This window comes from Alnus glutinosa, chromosome 3 (assembly GCF_958979055.1).
Source record: "Alnus glutinosa chromosome 3, dhAlnGlut1.1, whole genome shotgun sequence".
In the NCBI taxonomy this organism is placed as follows: domain Eukaryota; kingdom Viridiplantae; phylum Streptophyta; class Magnoliopsida; order Fagales; family Betulaceae; genus Alnus; species Alnus glutinosa.
Window position 1 is genome coordinate 30,581,078 of NC_084888.1, and position 19,436 is coordinate 30,600,513.

The window sequence follows — 19,436 nt, forward strand, 5'->3', positions numbered from 1 at the left end:
ATTGCAAATTGCATGTTAGTTTGAGGAGAAATGATCCTTACACTCATTTCTTACAACAGCTCCACAACAAGCTGACGTGGCTGGTAATATTTTATTATTATTATTATTATTTTTTGTTTTCTTTTTGTAAAAAAATAATAAAATATTACCAGCCACATCAGCTTGTTGTGGGGCTGTTGTGAGAAATGAGTGTAGGGATCATTTCTCTAGTTTGAGAAAGTATGTGTACCTTTAATATATATATATATATATTTGATTTTTAAATTTTTTATTATAAGTGACACGTGTCACATCATGATTGATACTAATGTGACACATTAACAAATTTTGTCAACTTTTCTAGTAAAAAATGCATTTATTCCTTTTTTTAATTATTATTATTATTTTTTTTAGCCACAAACTTCATAAGCCATTGTTATGTGATGTGCACCTTTTCTTCTGCTTTAGGTACTATTTTGAACAGCTTGTGAACTTCACAGGCTTCGATTCAATTTATCCAGACCCGATAAGATGATAGACATTTAATTATTTATTTTTAATAAATAAGCTTTTCATTAACAACTAAAACAAATACACACATTCAACAGAACAACTGAACAACAAGATACTACACGAAGTATCAAGAACCAACTAACAAAATCTCCTCTAAACCTTAAACACCACCCAAACAAAATTACAAAATAACAACACAAACAGACAAACAAACAAAGAGTAGCAATTATCAGCAGAAATCTTCATCAGTTCTCAGCTGCACAATTCTGCAGAAACCAACTAAACTGCATAACTCAAAAAACACACACATCACCAACTAGAAGCTTAAACCAACACCTATGCTTTTATACTCCAATTATGACAGATTGCTATATTCTCAAGAGTCTTTTTAAATTGTTTTGACCTTCCCAAAACATTTTCTGCAAAATCTGCTCCTATGTTTTGGGATGATTATCATGCTTAATCTCATTTCGATTCCGCCAGAAATTATATACTGTGGAACTTGGAGCCAGTCTACATATATTAGCATACAGGGACTTCTTATTCCACTCCCACATTCCAAGCTTCATCACCTCATCCCAATTAACAAGGGGATTAAGCATATTACATCTACTCATGCCTTCTTTCCAAATCCTCCCACTGTAGCTACACTTGAAGAACAAATGCTCTCTCCTTTCAACTCCACTAAGACAGACAAAACACAAAACACACAACAGACTTCCCCTTTATATTTCCATTTTACCAATCTATCCCTCTAGCCACATGGCAAAAGCATGCTTTGAAAAAGCTACAGGAAACCAAACAAGTTGCCACCAATCAACTACTGGATTCTTCCTTCTAATTCACTCCCACGTTTTAGAGCTCATGTGTTTTTCTTTTGTCTTTTCCTATTTGATAGCAACCAAGTTGGCTTATCACAGTCTCCTATATTTAGGTCCGAAAGCTTCCCCTGAATTTCTACTAATTCATCTGATCTGGCAGGATTCCATAACCAAGCTCCTCTTTGCAGCACAGTCAACAACCTCGCATCCAGCTGACTGTGAGCATCATAAATGACTCTGAAATCATATTTCTCATAGAGGATACCTGCAGAAAGCCACCAATCTAACCATATGTGAATATCATTTCCATCCCCAATTTCAAACTTTATGAAATTCCTCACACTTTCTCGCAATTTTAGGATTTTTCTCCAACTTTGCAAGCTATTTTGGAGAATTCCTACCCTCCAAAAACTCCTCCCTTATCCAGATAAGACGATGATTATTTTCGTTTTTCACTAACAAACTACAAAAGTGGACATTTAGACACGAGCATTATCCAAAAAACAGAAGGATTTGAAAGAACGTTTTTGAAGAATTCTTCCATGTGAATTACAATGTTTTGGGTCGAGATTCAACTGAAACTAGACCCGTTGAGATTGGAATTTGGGATACATGTCTCATGTGTCCTGTTATGAAACACGTCTCAATCTCAACGGGTCCAAGCTGCAAGACAACCCTTCGATGCCAACTATATTCAAAGAAGATGTCAAAATAGATAGTCAAATTATGGACAACTTGCCAGAGTGTCATGGCAAGCCGTCTTTTGGAAGTTGGCTGGAAACTGAAGTCATACAGTGCAAGAAAAGTACACTTCAAACGCTACTGGAACACAATGAACTCACTCTCTGAGTGCTTCAGAAGACAAATTCGGATTCCCATGCGTCTAGTGCCCCACTAAAAATTAGGAACAAATCATCCTTTTCACCAGTACTTTTGACATCATGAGAAGACTGCACAGTTTTGAGGAAAAGCACAAGCATCACTGAAGTGGTTGCATTTTTTCTTTACGAATCAAGCCATGTTTCTGTTGAAACAAAAGGAGCATTCTGCAATTTCCCATATATCAAGACTGCATTGCATTTCCTATATTGAAGTGAAAGAGAGAATAAAATCATATCATAAATACAAAAGAGAGGGCCAACAATCAACCTGCTGGCTTTAAGCAAAAACATATTTCACAAATAACCCTATGGCACCAAAATTTAGACTCTGAGACCATCCAGTGAGAGATCTCTTTCCGAAAGCAGCTTCAGTTTCTGCAAAATGTAAACAAAAATCACGAGCAGCTAAACCGGCAGTCAAACATTTGTGGTTAAATATTAGTTCTAATTTTGCTAACATCCAGTTCATATCTTGCAAACTATTAGATATTAAGTGTCTTCAAGGGAAGCAAAGAAAAATCCACCTAAAACCGCAGGCTTCTATGCAGTTTGTGACCAATTTTGTAAATGCTATTTCGCCTACCATGAACATTTAAAAACCAACAAAACTTAAACATGCTTTCATGAAGTAAAGTGCAAACAAGAAATGACCACAAAGGCACCAATCGTAGAAGCTTGTTTCTTCTGAGCAAGAGAGGATAGAAACTATAAAACAACTTGGATATGGTAGAGCTGGCACTTTTTGATTCAATCAGACCTCTAAAAGCATCAAATCATTGCTAGAAAATGGAAAATATGTCCAACCTCATGTATACACAATCAATTGATCTTACAATCTTAGGTAGAAAAAGATCATTTAATAGAGGAAGTTTTCAAGCATGAACTAAAAAGAAAAAGACCACTGGATAGAATGCTGCATGAACTAACAAGAAAAAGAATGATGAATAGGCATTTATTACCGTAATATATTCACAAGGGTTATCAATACTAGAAGAACCCAGGATTACTTCCCTTCTGAGTTTTGTTGTGAGCTTGTGACAGACTCGTAGCTGACAGTAGTATCAGAGGAAAAAAAAAAAACCATCAGGTGAGATCCAAACATGACTGGAGTTCTAGAAACAAAGAAAAGTTCTTTAAAAAATTTACTTCAGATCGAGTAGCCCCGCCAATAATAAATACAAAAATACGTTGGCCCATCTTCTTGAAATCAGTAGATGCAAACCTCACAGATGAGTCACTACAAAAGGCAGCAGAAAAGTAAGAAGTTGAGATGCCAGAACAATGAGAGTTGGAAGTAGCAATTCCAATCTGTTGATGCAGATAACATCTGAACTGCTATCATCAACCAAATATTATCACCAGATAACATGTGGCATGTAAAATATATAGCAGAAAATAGTCAAGAGCTGGTGAGATAAGATCATATTGACTGAAAGACTAGATCTGACAGATGGTCTCACCTGCACATGTTAGTAATGGACAAAACAGATTACTCAAATAACTGGGATAATAAGTTGTGAGATAACCTTGAATATCCATCATCCGAATGATGAGATCGTGCCCAATTTGCAGTCCGTCTTGATCTCATTGAATGAGGACCAGAAGTTTGACTTGGATGCACTGATGCACTCTGGGTACCTCTTTGGGAGCCTCCTTGAACGGTTGGACTTGGTTCATTCATGCATGAATACTCATTCTTGGTAAGCTCACCTTTGCTAAGATTTTCAATAAGCTCCTGAGACAAAACCATGATGTGTGATACTGTAAATTATATAAAGACAATGAACACCATACTAACATATGTGCTTTTATAGACTAGTATGAATTGGAACTGATTTTCCCGCGTTTTATGCATAACAAGTTAAATGAAACTTTTTTATGATTGTCTTCACAGAAAACATCCTTTTTGGCAAGGAAGGAACTCATTCACCTCATGTTGCCTAGTTTCCTTTGTTGCTACTACTGGTTGACACAGAAAAGTCAACTTCATGATGACTAAAGCTGACCCAAATGCTTAAGACAAAAGTTCAGCTGTGACACGGGAATAACTATTGAATTGCACTGGAAGCAAACATCCCTTATTTCAAATTATAGGCTTTGTTTTTATTGTGACAGCTACATTTGTGAAACTGGGCGGTTACCAGACTAGTTTAGACCACCAATATGAGCAATGCCTAATTGGCTAAGTTGACTGACCAGGAAGCAGTTAGTGATAGGCTAGCAATGAAAGAGTAGTTGTTGGCCAAAAAGAAGTGTGTTTGTTTCCATGGTCTCGAAAATGATAAAAATGATGATGCTACATACCACATCATTAGGCCATATAAAAGCAATAAAAGACCCAGTAAAGATGATCTATAGCCTCCCACAAAACTAATCAACATCACCACAAGATGTTAAAGTACCATAACAAGTAGCACTTAATCGAAATATATCCATGTAGTTTGATTTCCACAGGCTTAGACACTTCTTCATACAATGGATGCCATCACATGTCAAATCATATGGAAAACTACATCTAAAAGGGGACTGTTGAAATGCAGCTCTAGATTTCATCAATACAACGAGGACATCGTAGAAACCAGAGCTAAGCTCATATTTAACTCTGTAAAATTAGGCAATACTGACCCTCAAAGAAATTTATAAAAGGAATCAGAAAGATACACCTCTATGTGGAGATGTTCTAGGCAACATAAAATGGAGAGGCTTGCGTGATGTAGTATGATACCTCTATCATGGGATAAAATCGTGACAGCTGCCACATTTCTTCCTCACCTGTGCGATCCTTTCTTGCTGCTTGCTTTGTCTGAAAAAAATGCTTATCAACTTTTAGATTTTGCATCCCCCTCCCCCCTTTTTTTTCCCTTAAATTTCCTTTTAGTGCAGACAGGGCAAGCATTTCAAGTTTTACCTTCTGGGCATTGAACTTGAGTGAGAAACTACCAGTTGTCTTTTTATTATCTGATGATCCCGCAAGCAATTGCATATTGTTTACTACCTTCATGTCCTCATGTGATAATTTAGCCAGCTAATTAGATAAAAGAAAAAATAATTAATACCGAAAAGAAATATTTCCTCAGCCAGAACCTTTATGTACACTTGGTAATAATAGATAGGTGTTAAAGATGCTTAATGTAAATAAATGGGAACAGAAACAGGTTGGGAGACAAACCAAGGGAAAAAAAAAAAAAAAACGATAACTGAAGGCCAGAAAAAACCAGTATCAGAAACAATACAATCAGAAGGCACCGAATTTTCAGAAATTGAGCCATTTTAATCATGATATGCACTTAAGCCAAAAAGGTTTGATCTAGAACCATTTTACCTCTTAATAATCCGTTGTAGGTATTAATAACTATAACTGTATTAAGTATCTCCCCATGAAACTAACAAGCTTTGGAGCTTCAAAGAATCAAAATCACAAGCGCTAAATAGTATGAAAATGTTTTAGACTCACATTAAATCCACCAGGTAATCTTCAATGAGAAAAGTGAGCAAATACACCATTGAAGCCAACAAAGGTGACTTACATTTTATTTTATCCTTGCTTAAAAAGATTAAAAATTATGTAACTGGACAGAGATTTTATTCAACTGATTAATTGAACAAAAAAATTTCAGCCCCACCTACTCGTCCCCATCTCCCCCCCACGCCCCACAAAAAAAGAAAAGAAAAAAAAAGAGAGTGAAAGAATCTGGCCCGGCAGTTGGTGGCAGATATAGACTACCTGAAGCTGAGGTCAAGTCAGTGAATTACATTTTAATTATCCTTAGAGGGAAGTTCGGAATCAAATCTCAGGCTCCTCAACATGAACCAACTTTTTTTACGCTTACATTGCATTTAATTACAAACACAACCAAGTACGAACCATCTTGCTGGTCTTAAAAAAAAAAGGTAATTTCCGGTTGCGAAGTAAGCACTGAATGGACTTAGTATGATAAGTTATTCCTTGAGGTCAAGTGGAGATCCAGGAAAAGTAATCAACTGGATTCTTTAATTTGTAAAAACCAAGAATTGGAATTTTGTGGACACCTGCATTAGCATCGAAGCTTTGTCACCCTCAAACTTCTCAGGATAGACAGATGCATAAATAATCATCAAACGCAACTTATTTTCAGGAGTTGCGTCCTGCACAAAGAATTTTCAATAAGGATAGACATTAGCAAATATTTAGAAGTACAGAACACCACCTTTATCCATACACATGTCCTTAGTACATCACCTGTTTTGTCCTCAGAAAATTAATAACATCCTTGGCTCCTGCATCTCCAAAAACTAGATCCTGCTCCAGTTGCCCAAGTTCTCGAAGTCCCATCTCTCTGATAATTCTGTTAATTTTTCCTGCAATCTGTAATGAAATAATCAAAAGAAACAATCAGAATGGAACAAACATACCACTGGATTCACCCAGACAACTCTTTATGATATTCTCAACTACTAAAAAAAATAGTTATTTCTAATTGTACTCTTAGAGCAAAGTATCAGATGGTAGAATATATTCCGAACACAAGACTCCAGTTTTGCAGATAAAAGCTATGAGCAACTTTTGTAGACTTGCATGTTTGCTCTACTTATGTAGACAGTAAAGATGATGCTGTAATCTTTTTCTTTTCTACTTTCTCTTGGTTCAAGACTGAACTAGTTTATAAGATTATTACGCAGCAACTTGAACTTTCTCAAACACCAAAAGAATTGGGAAAGAAAGAAAGAACAAAAAAGTTTTTCTCAGGTTGCATGTGGATGGCTATAGTACTTTATATGTCTTTGATATAAACACCACGTTACATTCAACAAGAAAATATGACACTTGCTGAAAGAAGAAGACTAACCTCCACATGGAGAGAAATCTTGTCAACTTGCTCAGTGTACTGCGGCAAAGCTTGAACCATTTTCTGCAAATCTCGTGTAGATAATTCGCTTCCATCCCTAGATACAATCAAATTTCAATTCCAAGTGAATGTGCAAAATCTGTGTGGTGAAATTAAGGGAAAAAAACTTTTGACCATAGGTATTTTCCTCCCCCTTTTGGCCTAAATCCTCCTTAATTTCTAATGACCTCAACAACTCAAAGCCCATGTACATTGTTATGTGAAGTATATTGATCAAAAGCTATGTGCAATCTGTACAGATGGCACTTCAAATATCATTAATCTCAACAATGATTAAAAAATTAACAAAATTCAAGTCATGCTTTACAAAGCCTTAAAAATAACACTCAGCACCTAGATCATTGCTAAGCTCAATCAAGCCAAGCCCCATATACCATAACCATCTTTTCTGCAATATTTATATATTCCTTGTCCCTTGTCACTTCTCAATCACTTGCTAATGGTCACTTGCATTCCAATCACCTTTTAATTACATAACCTTTTAACTCCCTAAGTTCCATGCCTTTAGAAGAAAAGGGAAATGATCACCGAAAAGATCCGAACCTGCAATGAAACTAAAGTAACAACCTATCTCTACAAAAGTCCTCATCAAATTTGTGAATCACACATCTGGGTTTACTCTTTTTATGTTGCTTTTGGCGGATTGCTTACTACTAGGTTGGATCGGATGTCAACCTGTGGAGGCACCATTTCCAATAATTAGAAAAAAAAACTTTCTAGTTCACTTAGAAAAGAATGATCATAAGGGGGGATAGGACAGGTTGGTTCGAGGACCCGTTCGTCAAAGGAAAGGGGAGGTCCTGATTCCGAGATACTCTTATATACTATATTGTTCCTCAGGCTTTATTACATTTCAAAATTTATTCAACTCTTGCAAGAGACCAACTTTTGCAATGAAAACACGACAGGACCATACTTGATGCTAATATTTTACTCAGCTATAACAGTATAAAATCTAAATATTGCACATTGTATTCTAATATAACTCAAGAAATACATAAATGTATCCAACTGTAGTAAATATTGACTTAAATGCATATATTGTTCTTTTTTGAGTAGTATCTTAAACGCACAATTATAGTGAACAACAGTTTAATTTCTATCTACAGGATAATTTCTGTCAACAATGACTAATTCTTGTTAAAGCACAGATTCTGCTTCATGGTTCTTTATTGTCTAAGTTATGACACAATAAATAGTGTAACACAATGGTGACAATCAGAAAGCAATCAGATAGATAGAGAATTCAATACTGAAAGTAGCAGATGATCCACAATGTGTTGAAAATATAGGGTGGTATTGCTTGGAAACGAAACACAAACTAGGTGAAACAATTAATGATAATGTATTGACACGATAAGATCAAGACAGCAATAATAAGCTAAAACCTTGTAACAGGCAAAGTTCAAGATCAAATAGCCAAAACTTTTGAAAGCATGACAGATGGATGCTGGTACCAACCTTCCGCTTTGTTGCATTTGTGCGGCTTTGTTCTTTGATACAAAATTGGTCATCTTCTCATGCAAACGTTCACTAGCCTGATATTCCAGTTAGTGGCAAAGAGCATTCACGCTTACAATATATCCAAATATATATATCTTATGTATGTACGTATGTATATAGATGCAATAGACATACATCTGCTATATGTGCATGACGAAGCTCGAGCCAAATTAAGTCATGGTCTTCCATAAGAACCTCCTTTCTTTCAATTTGACCACCTGTTTTGCTAGGAACCTAATATGAAATATATGTTATCCATTGATATAAAAAGGAAAAAGGGAAAAAAAAAAAAAAGAAGAAGAAAAAAAGAAAAAAGAAAAAGAAAATAAACCTAGAAAAGATAAAGAAAGAAAGAAACAATATGAAGACGTACCTCATGCACATACTTATTTCCATCCATATCCAATAAGTCATGGCACATAGCATCATAAGTCCATTCATGTATGACTGGAGCAATCTATAAATGCAACCTCAACACTTTTAAGAAATTCAAACTGAAAGAGAATACAAAAAAAAGTCATGACAGGAAAATTAATATGACCTGATCAACAGATCTATTCAAGATGAGCAGCTCGCATGTTTCAGTCTGTGGAAAGTTTGGGATGGTAGATTTGTATTTCGAAATACAGTTCCAAACTGCAGCAGCAAGCTTTGTAGGGACTAATTCACAAATTTTTTTTGTTGTAGATTCATCAAGTGCCTTGGCAGCACGATACCGAACAAATGGCAGCTCCTGAAAAAATGCGAAGATATGCACAAATTTCCATAGTAAATAATAAAGAAAATGGCTTTTGGGAGAAAAATCATGGTTTAACATCTAGGAACTCAATGTTTCCACATATAAAAAACTGATGATGAATTCAAACAGCAAACCACATGTAATATTATGCTAAAATTATACATAAAATCAACAATGTATTTGTAACTTTTAAGGTCTAATTGCTAAATCACCAATTGTCCAAAAAGCTTAAGCTTACAGGAAATGATGAATTTAATCATTTAATTGATATTTCAACAACCCCACCTCACGTGTGGGCTCAAATTTTTCCTCAACAAGTGAGACCCAAACATGGTATCAGACTAGTTGAGACAATTAATTATTTAACATGGTATTGGAGTAAAGGTTTTGATTCTATGGGTTACCCCCTATTTCAATTAAATATTCAACGCGTTGGGCTTCATTTATTGAGTGCAAATTTGAGCTTACATTTGAGAGGGAGTGTTAATATTTTAAAATAATAATTAAATGATTGAATTCACAATTTCCTATTAGGTTAAACTTTAGGATAACTGGTGATTTAACACTAGATTAGCTAAACCCAAGCACAATTCCTTCTTAACGATGACTCTAACCAACCACAGATAATTGTGCTAAGCCTTTGTTGCACTAATCATAGTTAAACCAAAATGAATTGCATAATAACCAGGGATGAGACTCAAACATAACAAAATGGATAAGAATAAGGTCATTCTAGTCATCCTAATATGGCAATTCAACCAAAAAGTGAAGACTCTAAACATATTCAGTAAAATTCCAATTATTCACTGGTCTCCACCATAATCATTATTTATTAATGCTTCTTAGTTATATAATAATTATAAGTGACAAATTCTATGTTGAATGAATTAAAAGACACTGTTTGAATAAAAAGGAAGGATGGAGCAGAATTTAAATTATACTTCAGATTGTTTAAGCACACCTATGGTAATAAAAATGAAGCTAACACATGGATTTGAGTGAAGATATATAAGAGCTCTTTATGCCTGGTGCTACAAGATGGTACTCAAGACCGGCCACATGCAATATCAGTGCACTTGTGGTAACTAAAAACAAATAACTGAACTAGAAAGTTGTTCCAACTTCCACAATTTATACCCAGACAATAATAAAGCATAAAAGGTCGACCATAAGCAATAAGGAATTCAGAAAAATTAAGCATATTTCTATTTTACCCTTATTGATGATATAACAAAAGGAGGCCACATTTAATCACAAGAAAAAACTTTTTGTGGTATAAGATTCATACCTTCAATGAAGCAAAAACTGTAGCTATTCGATTTGCCATCACATTCAAGCAAGCATCGAACTTGCGAGGATTCTCAACATCACCAAAGAGTTCTTGCAATGCTCTTTCATGATCAGTGATAAAAGCCTGCATTAAAGGAACATCAGTGGACAAAGCATTTTCAAATGGCTAGAACAAAAGACAAAATAAATATGTTTGGGATGCTCAACAAATACTCCTAAATGTCCTCGCCTTCAGATACTTAGAGTAGCCAAATGCAGGATGGTCTAGAGAACATAAAAAACTCCCTATAGCACTTCTTGGAGATTTATTTTGCAACTTGGTTGAACCTTCACCACAATATATCAAATATATACAGAAAATATTCAGTGTAAAAGTCTAACTAAAAGCAAGTTAATTGTCCTGAGATTAATAAAATGAAGCAAGAGTCATGAAAGCAGAAAAAAAAAGCTTATGATCCACATGGATTGAGTTCAAAATTCTCTTTAAATCATACAAATGTTTAAATAGCATCTTTCTTGGCCCCATAAACCCAAAGATGTGCCGCTGATTTCCTGGGTAAAATAAGAACCAAGTGGTTAACTTGTTTCCCCAAGATCAATCAATGGAGGAATTTCTTTGACGGTAATGCTTTTGGTGCTTGGCAACTTTGAGGGCCCAGTGTACAGATTATAAAGTTGCAGTGTTTTCTTAATTGCTTCAAATTATTTTATAATTTGGCTGCTTACTTTTTCTTGGAGAAAAAGCCCAAGAGAAATCCCATATTAAGATGCAGGACAGCTCCTTATTGCAACTTTGGTGGGGAGAAATCTCATCAATTTACTTCCTTGGTCTTTATTGTTACAAATTGTGCTTTTATCATCATAGACAGCAGATACTTTCCATTTATGATGTATTATCGGTATGCACTCTTTAAAACCAAGTTCGAGTCCTCATGGTATAGTTATTTTTATGAGGGACTTGGGGAGAAGGAAATACCAAGGGATTTTATACTGTAGGGATTAGACTCAACTAAAATGGATCGGCCATACCCTAGTGTGATTAAAAAGATCAAAAGCCTTGTAGAAGACATTTTGTATTTCCTAGGTTCAAGGCAAAGGAAGATTGCAGGAATTCCTTGAATCCAATAGTATCAAGCAGCTTATTCTTGTAGGGCTAGTTACAAATTTATGGTTATTATTTAAAGGGCAAATATTTCTTATATAAAGGTGTCATACATACATATTTTGCATACTTCACTTTTGTTTAAGCATTTCCTGGGTTCAACGTAATAAAAATACCCATATGTCTCAGAATCACCAGCAAGTAAGATTTCAGCATATACTAATTACAGTCATAGTTAAACATAGGTGACCATTTATTAAAGCCAATTCTTGTAGCTTGAGGACCATCTTGTCATCATGCATTGTGAGCAACACTTGATTAAAATGGGCGGCCGAATTGGCTACCCAAAAACACTTGCAGAAACTTCTATAACCTGCATAATCTTGAAACCCCATTACATCAAAAGTTGCTCTCAACCTGACACGTAATTATGACCATCAGCACACAAACTTCGCAATGGGGATAAGTAAGTAGCCTTTCATCCAACAGCACCAATATCATATAAATTATATTGGTAAAAAGCATGACAGTGAAAGGAACACAAGTTTAACAAATCTCAAGAAAGCAAGAATTCATTTTAGGGAAGGGATGAGATAGTGATTAAACTAAATAATATGAATGTGTTCCAAGTCAAAGTTCTAGAGGGTGTCATCCTTTTTGCTCCTGATCACCCCCCCCACTCCCCCCAAAAAAGAAGAAGAAGAAAGGGAATCACTATTACGAACTCCTGATATCCTGAAAAACTTGCTCTAATCTTAAAAGAATCTCTATTTGATTCTGGAAAGTCTAGTTGGCCTGATGGAATAAGCATGAAATAGTTCGACTTATGAGTCATCATTAATCGAAGCGAACTCTCAAAGCAATGCAACCTAATTTTTGTAGTACAATGCAGAAAGATAACTCTGGACACCCTTCCACAAAGAATTTGTAACTAGGGACTCATCATTTAAATAATATTTTATTAACACAGGATTCATGTGTATATATGAGAAATAAAGCCTTTCAAGACGATGGTGTTTGCAACAGAGGAGATCTAAAACCAATTGGATTAATTGAATCATTGATCAACATAGCATCAGGAGAAATGAAAGAAGAGATGTTGACAGATACCTGATTATCTATAGGAAAGTACTCCAAATTCATCTGCATTATACCAAGCAAAGGAAATGATTACACAATATAATTCATGAGAAATTAGCAAAACTTACATCCACTGAGAATCTATAGAAAAGCAAAATGAAAATCTTGACCTCTCTCAATGCACATATGCGTGGTAAAACACTTGTATCACTCTTGATGTGATTTACAAATTCCTTTGGGATTGGTGAACTGAAAAATACAAATGCCCTGGAACCCAAAGAGCAAACAGTAATCAGAATAATGCTGGCTACAATTCTGAAAAGAAATAAAAACTAGAATTTGTGAAAAATTAGAATTCTTCACATACTTCTTGTATAAAGGCTCCCTTCCAGACATGTCAGACAAAAACATAATAACACTGCATGCTAGCAAAAATACAGGGTTAAAATGGATCCATAATATGGATGCAGTCATATAAACAAAACTCAAGGGAAGAAGAAAGCAGAGCATTCAGGAAATGGAAAGGCAAAAAACGAAATGTAGAGGTTGATATATGGGAATTAGGAGATGCATTTAACTACACTGTTAACTATGAAACCAAGTCATTTCTAATTTGTGGTGCAAACAAAACTCAGAAACCATTGGACAATATTGATTCACAGAAATATAGAACTGATAAGTAGGCATATGAGATATTAGAAAACCAAGTTTCATGGATCTGTCTCAATGATAAACACCTTGTTCGTAACTCCAAAGTTCCATATATTCAAAATATAAAAAGACTGGATCCCTGAGTAGTTCTTACAGATTATCTTCTCATGTGAATCTTATAGAGCTCTTCTGACTTCACTTAAGACTTTGCTAGTATGATTGTCCGATTATAGCGGCAGCAATTTTTAGCTCCAAAACTTAGAAAATTTTATGCTCATCCAAAAATTGTTTGCTGCCTATCCAAGTGTTTCTTAGTAAAAAGATGTAATATTTGATTTACTATTACAAACAAGAACACCTTCATGACTTAATGGAGAACCATAAACAAATATAGTGAAAAAATTCATGATTTTGTATGTTAAGGAATGTACATGATATGCACTCTCTTGAAAGCAACTACAGAAACAAATATGAAAAAAAAAAAAAAGAAGAAAAAAAAAAGAAAAAGAAAAAAAAGAATGGTGTACTTTTCTTTTGAGGGCTGGATGAAATAAATAGCATCCATGGATGGCAAGGGTTGCCTTCTCCTGAAGAGGTCTTCGACCACTGCAGTGAAAGAATATTTTTGGTTAAGTTACAATACCGATAATCCATTCAACAACCACACTCTGAAGCTGTTTTGCTACAGTTCTATAAGTGGACTAAAAAGCAATGTCATGTGCAAGGCAGCTAGCTTACTGCAATCTAAACAAACAGGTATTTGCTTGATATAGTTGGCCCTAAAATAGTAATTTGAAATGACTAGGACCATAAATTGAAAGCTGATGGATAACAGACAATTTAAGCAGTATGATGGAACTTTATAACCATGAAAAAATGCGTACAAAGTTTGCATTCAGCGAATATTGAAAGTATCACAAGAAAATATGTTAAGAAGCAATCTTAAGCCAAAAAAGTGAGCAAAAATTTAAATCCAGAATCTATTTTGACACTTACGTGAAACTCCTTGGTCTGTAATGTCTGCCATTTTACATGAGTGAGACATGACTTTCACAGTAACTTTATCCATGATGAGTACCTGTGAAACAAGTAAGTTGTTTACATACTTATCATAGACAATCCCACAGAGTGCTACCCATGCCTTCACAATACAAAATAGTATGGACAACACAACCAAATACTGGTCCACTGAACAAAAAAGGGAGAATAGCATGTCAAATAAGAATAAATACATGTAACACAGTAGTATGGATGCTTGTTGGACATTTAACAAAGAGACAAGTGAAGAGAGATGGAAGCAGGGGCAGAGGGAGTGATGCCCCCTTGACTTTTTCAATCCCTTTATAGTGAGATTTTTATCATTGTTGGCTGCCATAATTTGCATATGCCTCCCCTTGATTTTTATATGCATCCTTGATTTTTTCATGTCCAATCATTTCTATTGGCTCAACATAATTCCAAGATCATTCTCTTACTTGTTATAACCCTTTTCTAGGTTAATTTTTTTTTTCATTTATATTTTTAATTCTAAAAATCGTTCAAAACTAATAAGAGATATCTTTTGAGGTTTTATATTCTATTATAACTAATATTATGTCATCAATGTAGCTTATCAATATATAAACTTAAAACAACTAAAGTTCCAACATGATACCTATCAATTTCACATCTGTGCAGTACATAAATAAATGTAGTGGATTTAACTTGTGGCATGTATCTATCATATAACTAAATAGCCTTGATCTTCCTTGAGAAATTTTTTAGCTCCACCACTAGATGGAAGGAAATAGACCCAATTATACTTCGGTCTAAAATTGGGCGGATTTGATGAGAGTAAAAGAAGTGTTCATGTACAACACTTCAAAAAGGTTTTATATTAAACAACCATGGTGGAATCTACCTTTTTGAAGATTCTTTTCTCTTCTCTTCTTTCCATTACAAAACAAAACAAGGTGCTATAAACTTCCCTTCACTTCTTATTATTCATTTTCTCCTAACTTCTTTTCTCTCAAACTTGCCAAACACACTATAAACAAGAAGTATACCTAGATTCATGCAGAAAAACAGCATTTACAGAGAACAAATCGAGGTTTGCTATTAAAAAAACAAATAAATGAATAGAAACTACGAGCTTATATCTAGCATAATGCCACTTAATGAACGCACCTTCCAAGTTGACTTTGAATCCCCAGTTTTGGCTGATCCAAGCATTTCATACAACAATCCTAGAAAAACCACCTAAATAATTACATTTAACAGACATGGAAGAAAAACTAACACATACAACAATGTTACTAAAACGGTGTTGCCCAGTTTAATTCCAAATTTAACAGAAATTGTGATAATCTCTCATTGTTGAATTTTTCTTAATTACTTCACTAAAACTCTTAACACATTCTAGAATGCACTGATCTGACGGGGTTGTCATCATTAGCGAAATGGAGAGTGGGGGCTGCATTGGGAAAGGGTCATGGGCAGAATGCCGAGGAGGAAGGATTGGCCGGCGACCATTACCGTCCGTACTTATTTTAGAAAAGCGACTGCCGTTTATGGTTGCTCCGTTTACTCATTTACACACAGGACTGCCCTTTCACATGTTTACAGTTTAGAGTTAACTTTTAATTCTTAAAAAAACAAAAAAAAGTTTATGACAAAATTAAAAAAAAAAAAAGGAAATAAAATTTGAATTTAACTATAATTTAGTGCGCAAATTTTGAAATAAATAAAATTAAAAAAGGTGTTTGAATAGTTTGATTTTTTTAGATAAAATTATAAAAATTGAAATAAAATCTTATTTAGTTTTTAAAAACCTCAAGATTATTCTTGTTCTCAAATTAATTAACTTTCACAGACGACATACACGTTTCCGTCGTTTCAGTTCTTTACAATTTTGCAGTTTTCTATTCAGATAAACGACTGCCGTTTTTTCTTTCCTCAACGACGAAAAGTTCCCACAGAACGGACGAAAATTGCACCAGTTGTTAAAACAGTTTCAACGTTCGAACTTAATCACGCAATGTTATCGTAATATTCGAGACGTGATTTATTTTCTTCCACAGTTTTCTCTGCGCATGCAATCAAAAGGAGTCTGAGACGAACCTGAAACTTGACTGAGCCGCTTAGATTGCTACCTTTGAATTTCGATTCGTTTTCTTTCAACAAATTTGAGCTTTAAACGTACGTTTATCTTCACACATTTCCCCGGGAAACAAACGAAAAACGGACCGGAATTCAAAAAGATAATTCGAAGAGAGAGAGAGAGGGAGAGAACTTACGGTCACGGCAGATTTGACGGAAGGTTTTGTACTCTGTGGCTCCGCCGTGAGAGGAGGAATCCGTATCCGAAAATGACATTGTTGCAGCAGAAGATTTGGTTTCAAACACAAATTAGAAAAATGAAATCAGAGAGAGAGAGAGAGGGAGAGCTGCGCGTATGTTTGAGAGACGAGAAAGGAGGAATCGTCTGAGAAGGTCGTTATATTGCGAGGGACGTGTAATTTGGAACGGGAATTTCGCCAAAGTTTACAGGGATAAATTTGGGGAGTACAAAATTTATTTTAAATGTATATCTCATGAAAAGCAAATAAATAAAATAATTTTTTTGAGGATTGCTCCCATTTCATTTCCTTTTGCAACGGACTCGTTTCAAGGTTGGAGGAAATTACACATCGACCCCTAGGGTCCGGCGAAAATTCCCGTTGACCCTTCAACGTCACCTGTTCAGTGTTCACCATGACATGGCATGGTTCACATTTGAATGGGATTAACTTCAAATTCAATTGATATCCTTGGAACTTTCCTCTTGCTTTTGCTTTTGTTTTTGTTTTGTTTTTTTTTTTTTTGAAAAACTACATTTAGGATCTGTTTGGGTTTACAATTTTAAAAAGTGCAATTTTTAAATAACGATTCTAAAATGTGCGATTTGAAAAGTGATTTTTAAAAACGTGGTTAAGCGTTTGACAAATTGCAGTTTGACTTTTTAAATCTTAGGTTAGTCTCTAAAACTATGATTTTTCAAAAAAAGTCCACTTGCTTGCTATTTCGAAAAGCAATTTTATGCATTTTCAAATCGGAATTTTTTAAAAGTGCAATTTCAAGCGATTCATTTTTTACAATTTTGTTTAAAATCGCACTTTTTACTTACAAAATCGCAATTTTACTCTTCAAATTACATTGACCTCTCAAACTTTTACAAGTTTGAAAATCCTTACGATCGAAGAGGGTTAAGTAAAAAATTTAAATAATTTGAAAGGTAAATTTCAACTTTTAAAGTTTGAAAGGAATATTGCAATTAGGGTGTAAATTTAAAGGAAATAAGTGTAATTTTCCTTATTTTTTGACATTCCGTGAGGGCGCATAATCATAAATCAATATCCAACTTCTCAAGCTTCTTTTATTTTTTTAAAAATAGTATATATATATATATATATATATATATATATATAAATTAATAGAAAGCCCCATCTTCCACTTGCCATTGTATTGCTGAGAAAAAAATAAAATAAAAAGAAAAGGTAGATCGAATATGAACACAAACAACCTTCTAACTTCTAAGAGTATGTTGGAAGTGAAGCTGCATGAGTACAGGGGAAAAATGATAGAATTATTCACAGTGAACAACAGGTGCACTTGACCAAGACACAATAGAGTGGAGTCCAATTATGAGTGCAGGAATCACTCCCCCGAGTACTGAGTATGCATGCTTGTTGTGATCCAAAGTCTTGACTGAAGTGCTAGTGAAATGAGACCATATCAAGTAAAAGGAAATTCTCTTTATAATATATATAGTGAGTTTAGTTTTAGAGGTGCGTGTTTGTGTATGTGTGTGCATAATAAATTTATATACATATTATAAAACATATGTATAAATTCGAGATTAGTTTATTTAAGATTCGAGTTAATTTATTAATTAACTCAAATGATAAAATTGTATCAATAATTAATTAATTAATGATTAGCATAGAGTTGAGAAGGAAAAAAAAATTTATGATATTTATTTTTTATAAGAAATAAATAAGTTAATTGAGTAGCTCGTAAATATATAAGCTCAAATTCATTCGAAAAACAAATGAGCTAAACTTAAACTCGTTTCATATTCAAAATAAAATTATGGGCAAATAGTACTATTGGTCCATGTGATTATCCTAAATTATAAATCACTCAATCTGATATCAAAATTAAATTGGAGATCCTTGTGGTTGACTTAATTTACAAATTGTTCCCTAGAGTCAAATTCCATTAAAATCTTTAACAGATTCTATTAGGCGTTATGTCAGTGTCAATAAGATAGCGACGACTTTAAAAATTAATAAAAAAAATTAATTTTTTAAAAGATGGCGTGTCGATTTTAATAAAAAAAATATAAATAAATAAAACTTAAAAAATTATATATTTTTTTTAAAAAAAAAAATTGAAAAGAAAAAAAGAGGTAGATGCCAGTCGGACAGCCAATCCTTTGGGGGTGGCCGCATGCCACTCCTAGATGCCTTTCGGAGTGGCTTGCGGGCTATCTCTGGCCACTGGGGGTGGCTACTCCTTTTCTATTTTTATTTTTATTTTTATTTTTTTCTTTTAAATTGTACCAACAACTTATATGAACATTTGAAGAGGCGATTCTTTCCTCCTCCGTGTGCATGATCCGGGGATTTGGTACCTCTAATTATTATTATTATTTTTTTATATTTATATATTTTAAAAATGATAATGAATTCATTCGTAGCTTGAAAACAGCACGAGCATCAAAAGCTCTAAAGCATTGGACCTCATTTTTTTTTTTTTTTTTTTTTTTCTGAGCTGTTAAAGCATTAGACATTTTCTGAGCTGTTAAAGCATTGGACATTTTAACCATGAGAACACAATCGATAAATTAATTAAAGTCGCGAGTCCCACGAAAGAGCGCCTTTGACATGGCATACCTTAAATTAAGGTTTTCTTTGTTTTATTGTTTACAACAGGACGTACACCAGCAAAAGCTTTTATTTCTTTTATTTC

At 34.3% G+C, this 19,436-nt stretch overlaps 1 protein-coding gene across 1 annotated transcript; it reads right to left on the reverse strand.

The window, feature by feature from the left end:
- Window positions 1-2,334: 2,334 nt before the first annotated feature.
- Window positions 2,335-16,974, reverse strand: LOC133863818 (protein transport Sec1a-like). Its single transcript, XM_062299926.1, has 21 exons — window positions 16,721-16,974; window positions 15,612-15,670; window positions 14,442-14,523; window positions 13,973-14,051; window positions 13,162-13,212; window positions 12,965-13,061; window positions 12,825-12,857; window positions 10,611-10,736; window positions 9,125-9,316; window positions 8,957-9,040; window positions 8,719-8,817; window positions 8,542-8,618; window positions 7,021-7,117; window positions 6,414-6,539; window positions 6,224-6,319; window positions 5,103-5,219; window positions 4,920-4,997; window positions 3,721-3,929; window positions 3,341-3,431; window positions 3,154-3,243; window positions 2,335-2,569 (listed from the first exon to the last, which is right to left on the reverse strand). The coding sequence occupies exons 1-21, from the start codon at window positions 16,797-16,799 to the stop codon at window positions 2,516-2,518; spliced, it is 2,016 nt and encodes a 671-aa protein (XP_062155910.1). The 5' UTR covers window positions 16,800-16,974; the 3' UTR covers window positions 2,335-2,515.
- Between the last annotated feature and the right edge of the window lie 2,462 nt (window positions 16,975-19,436).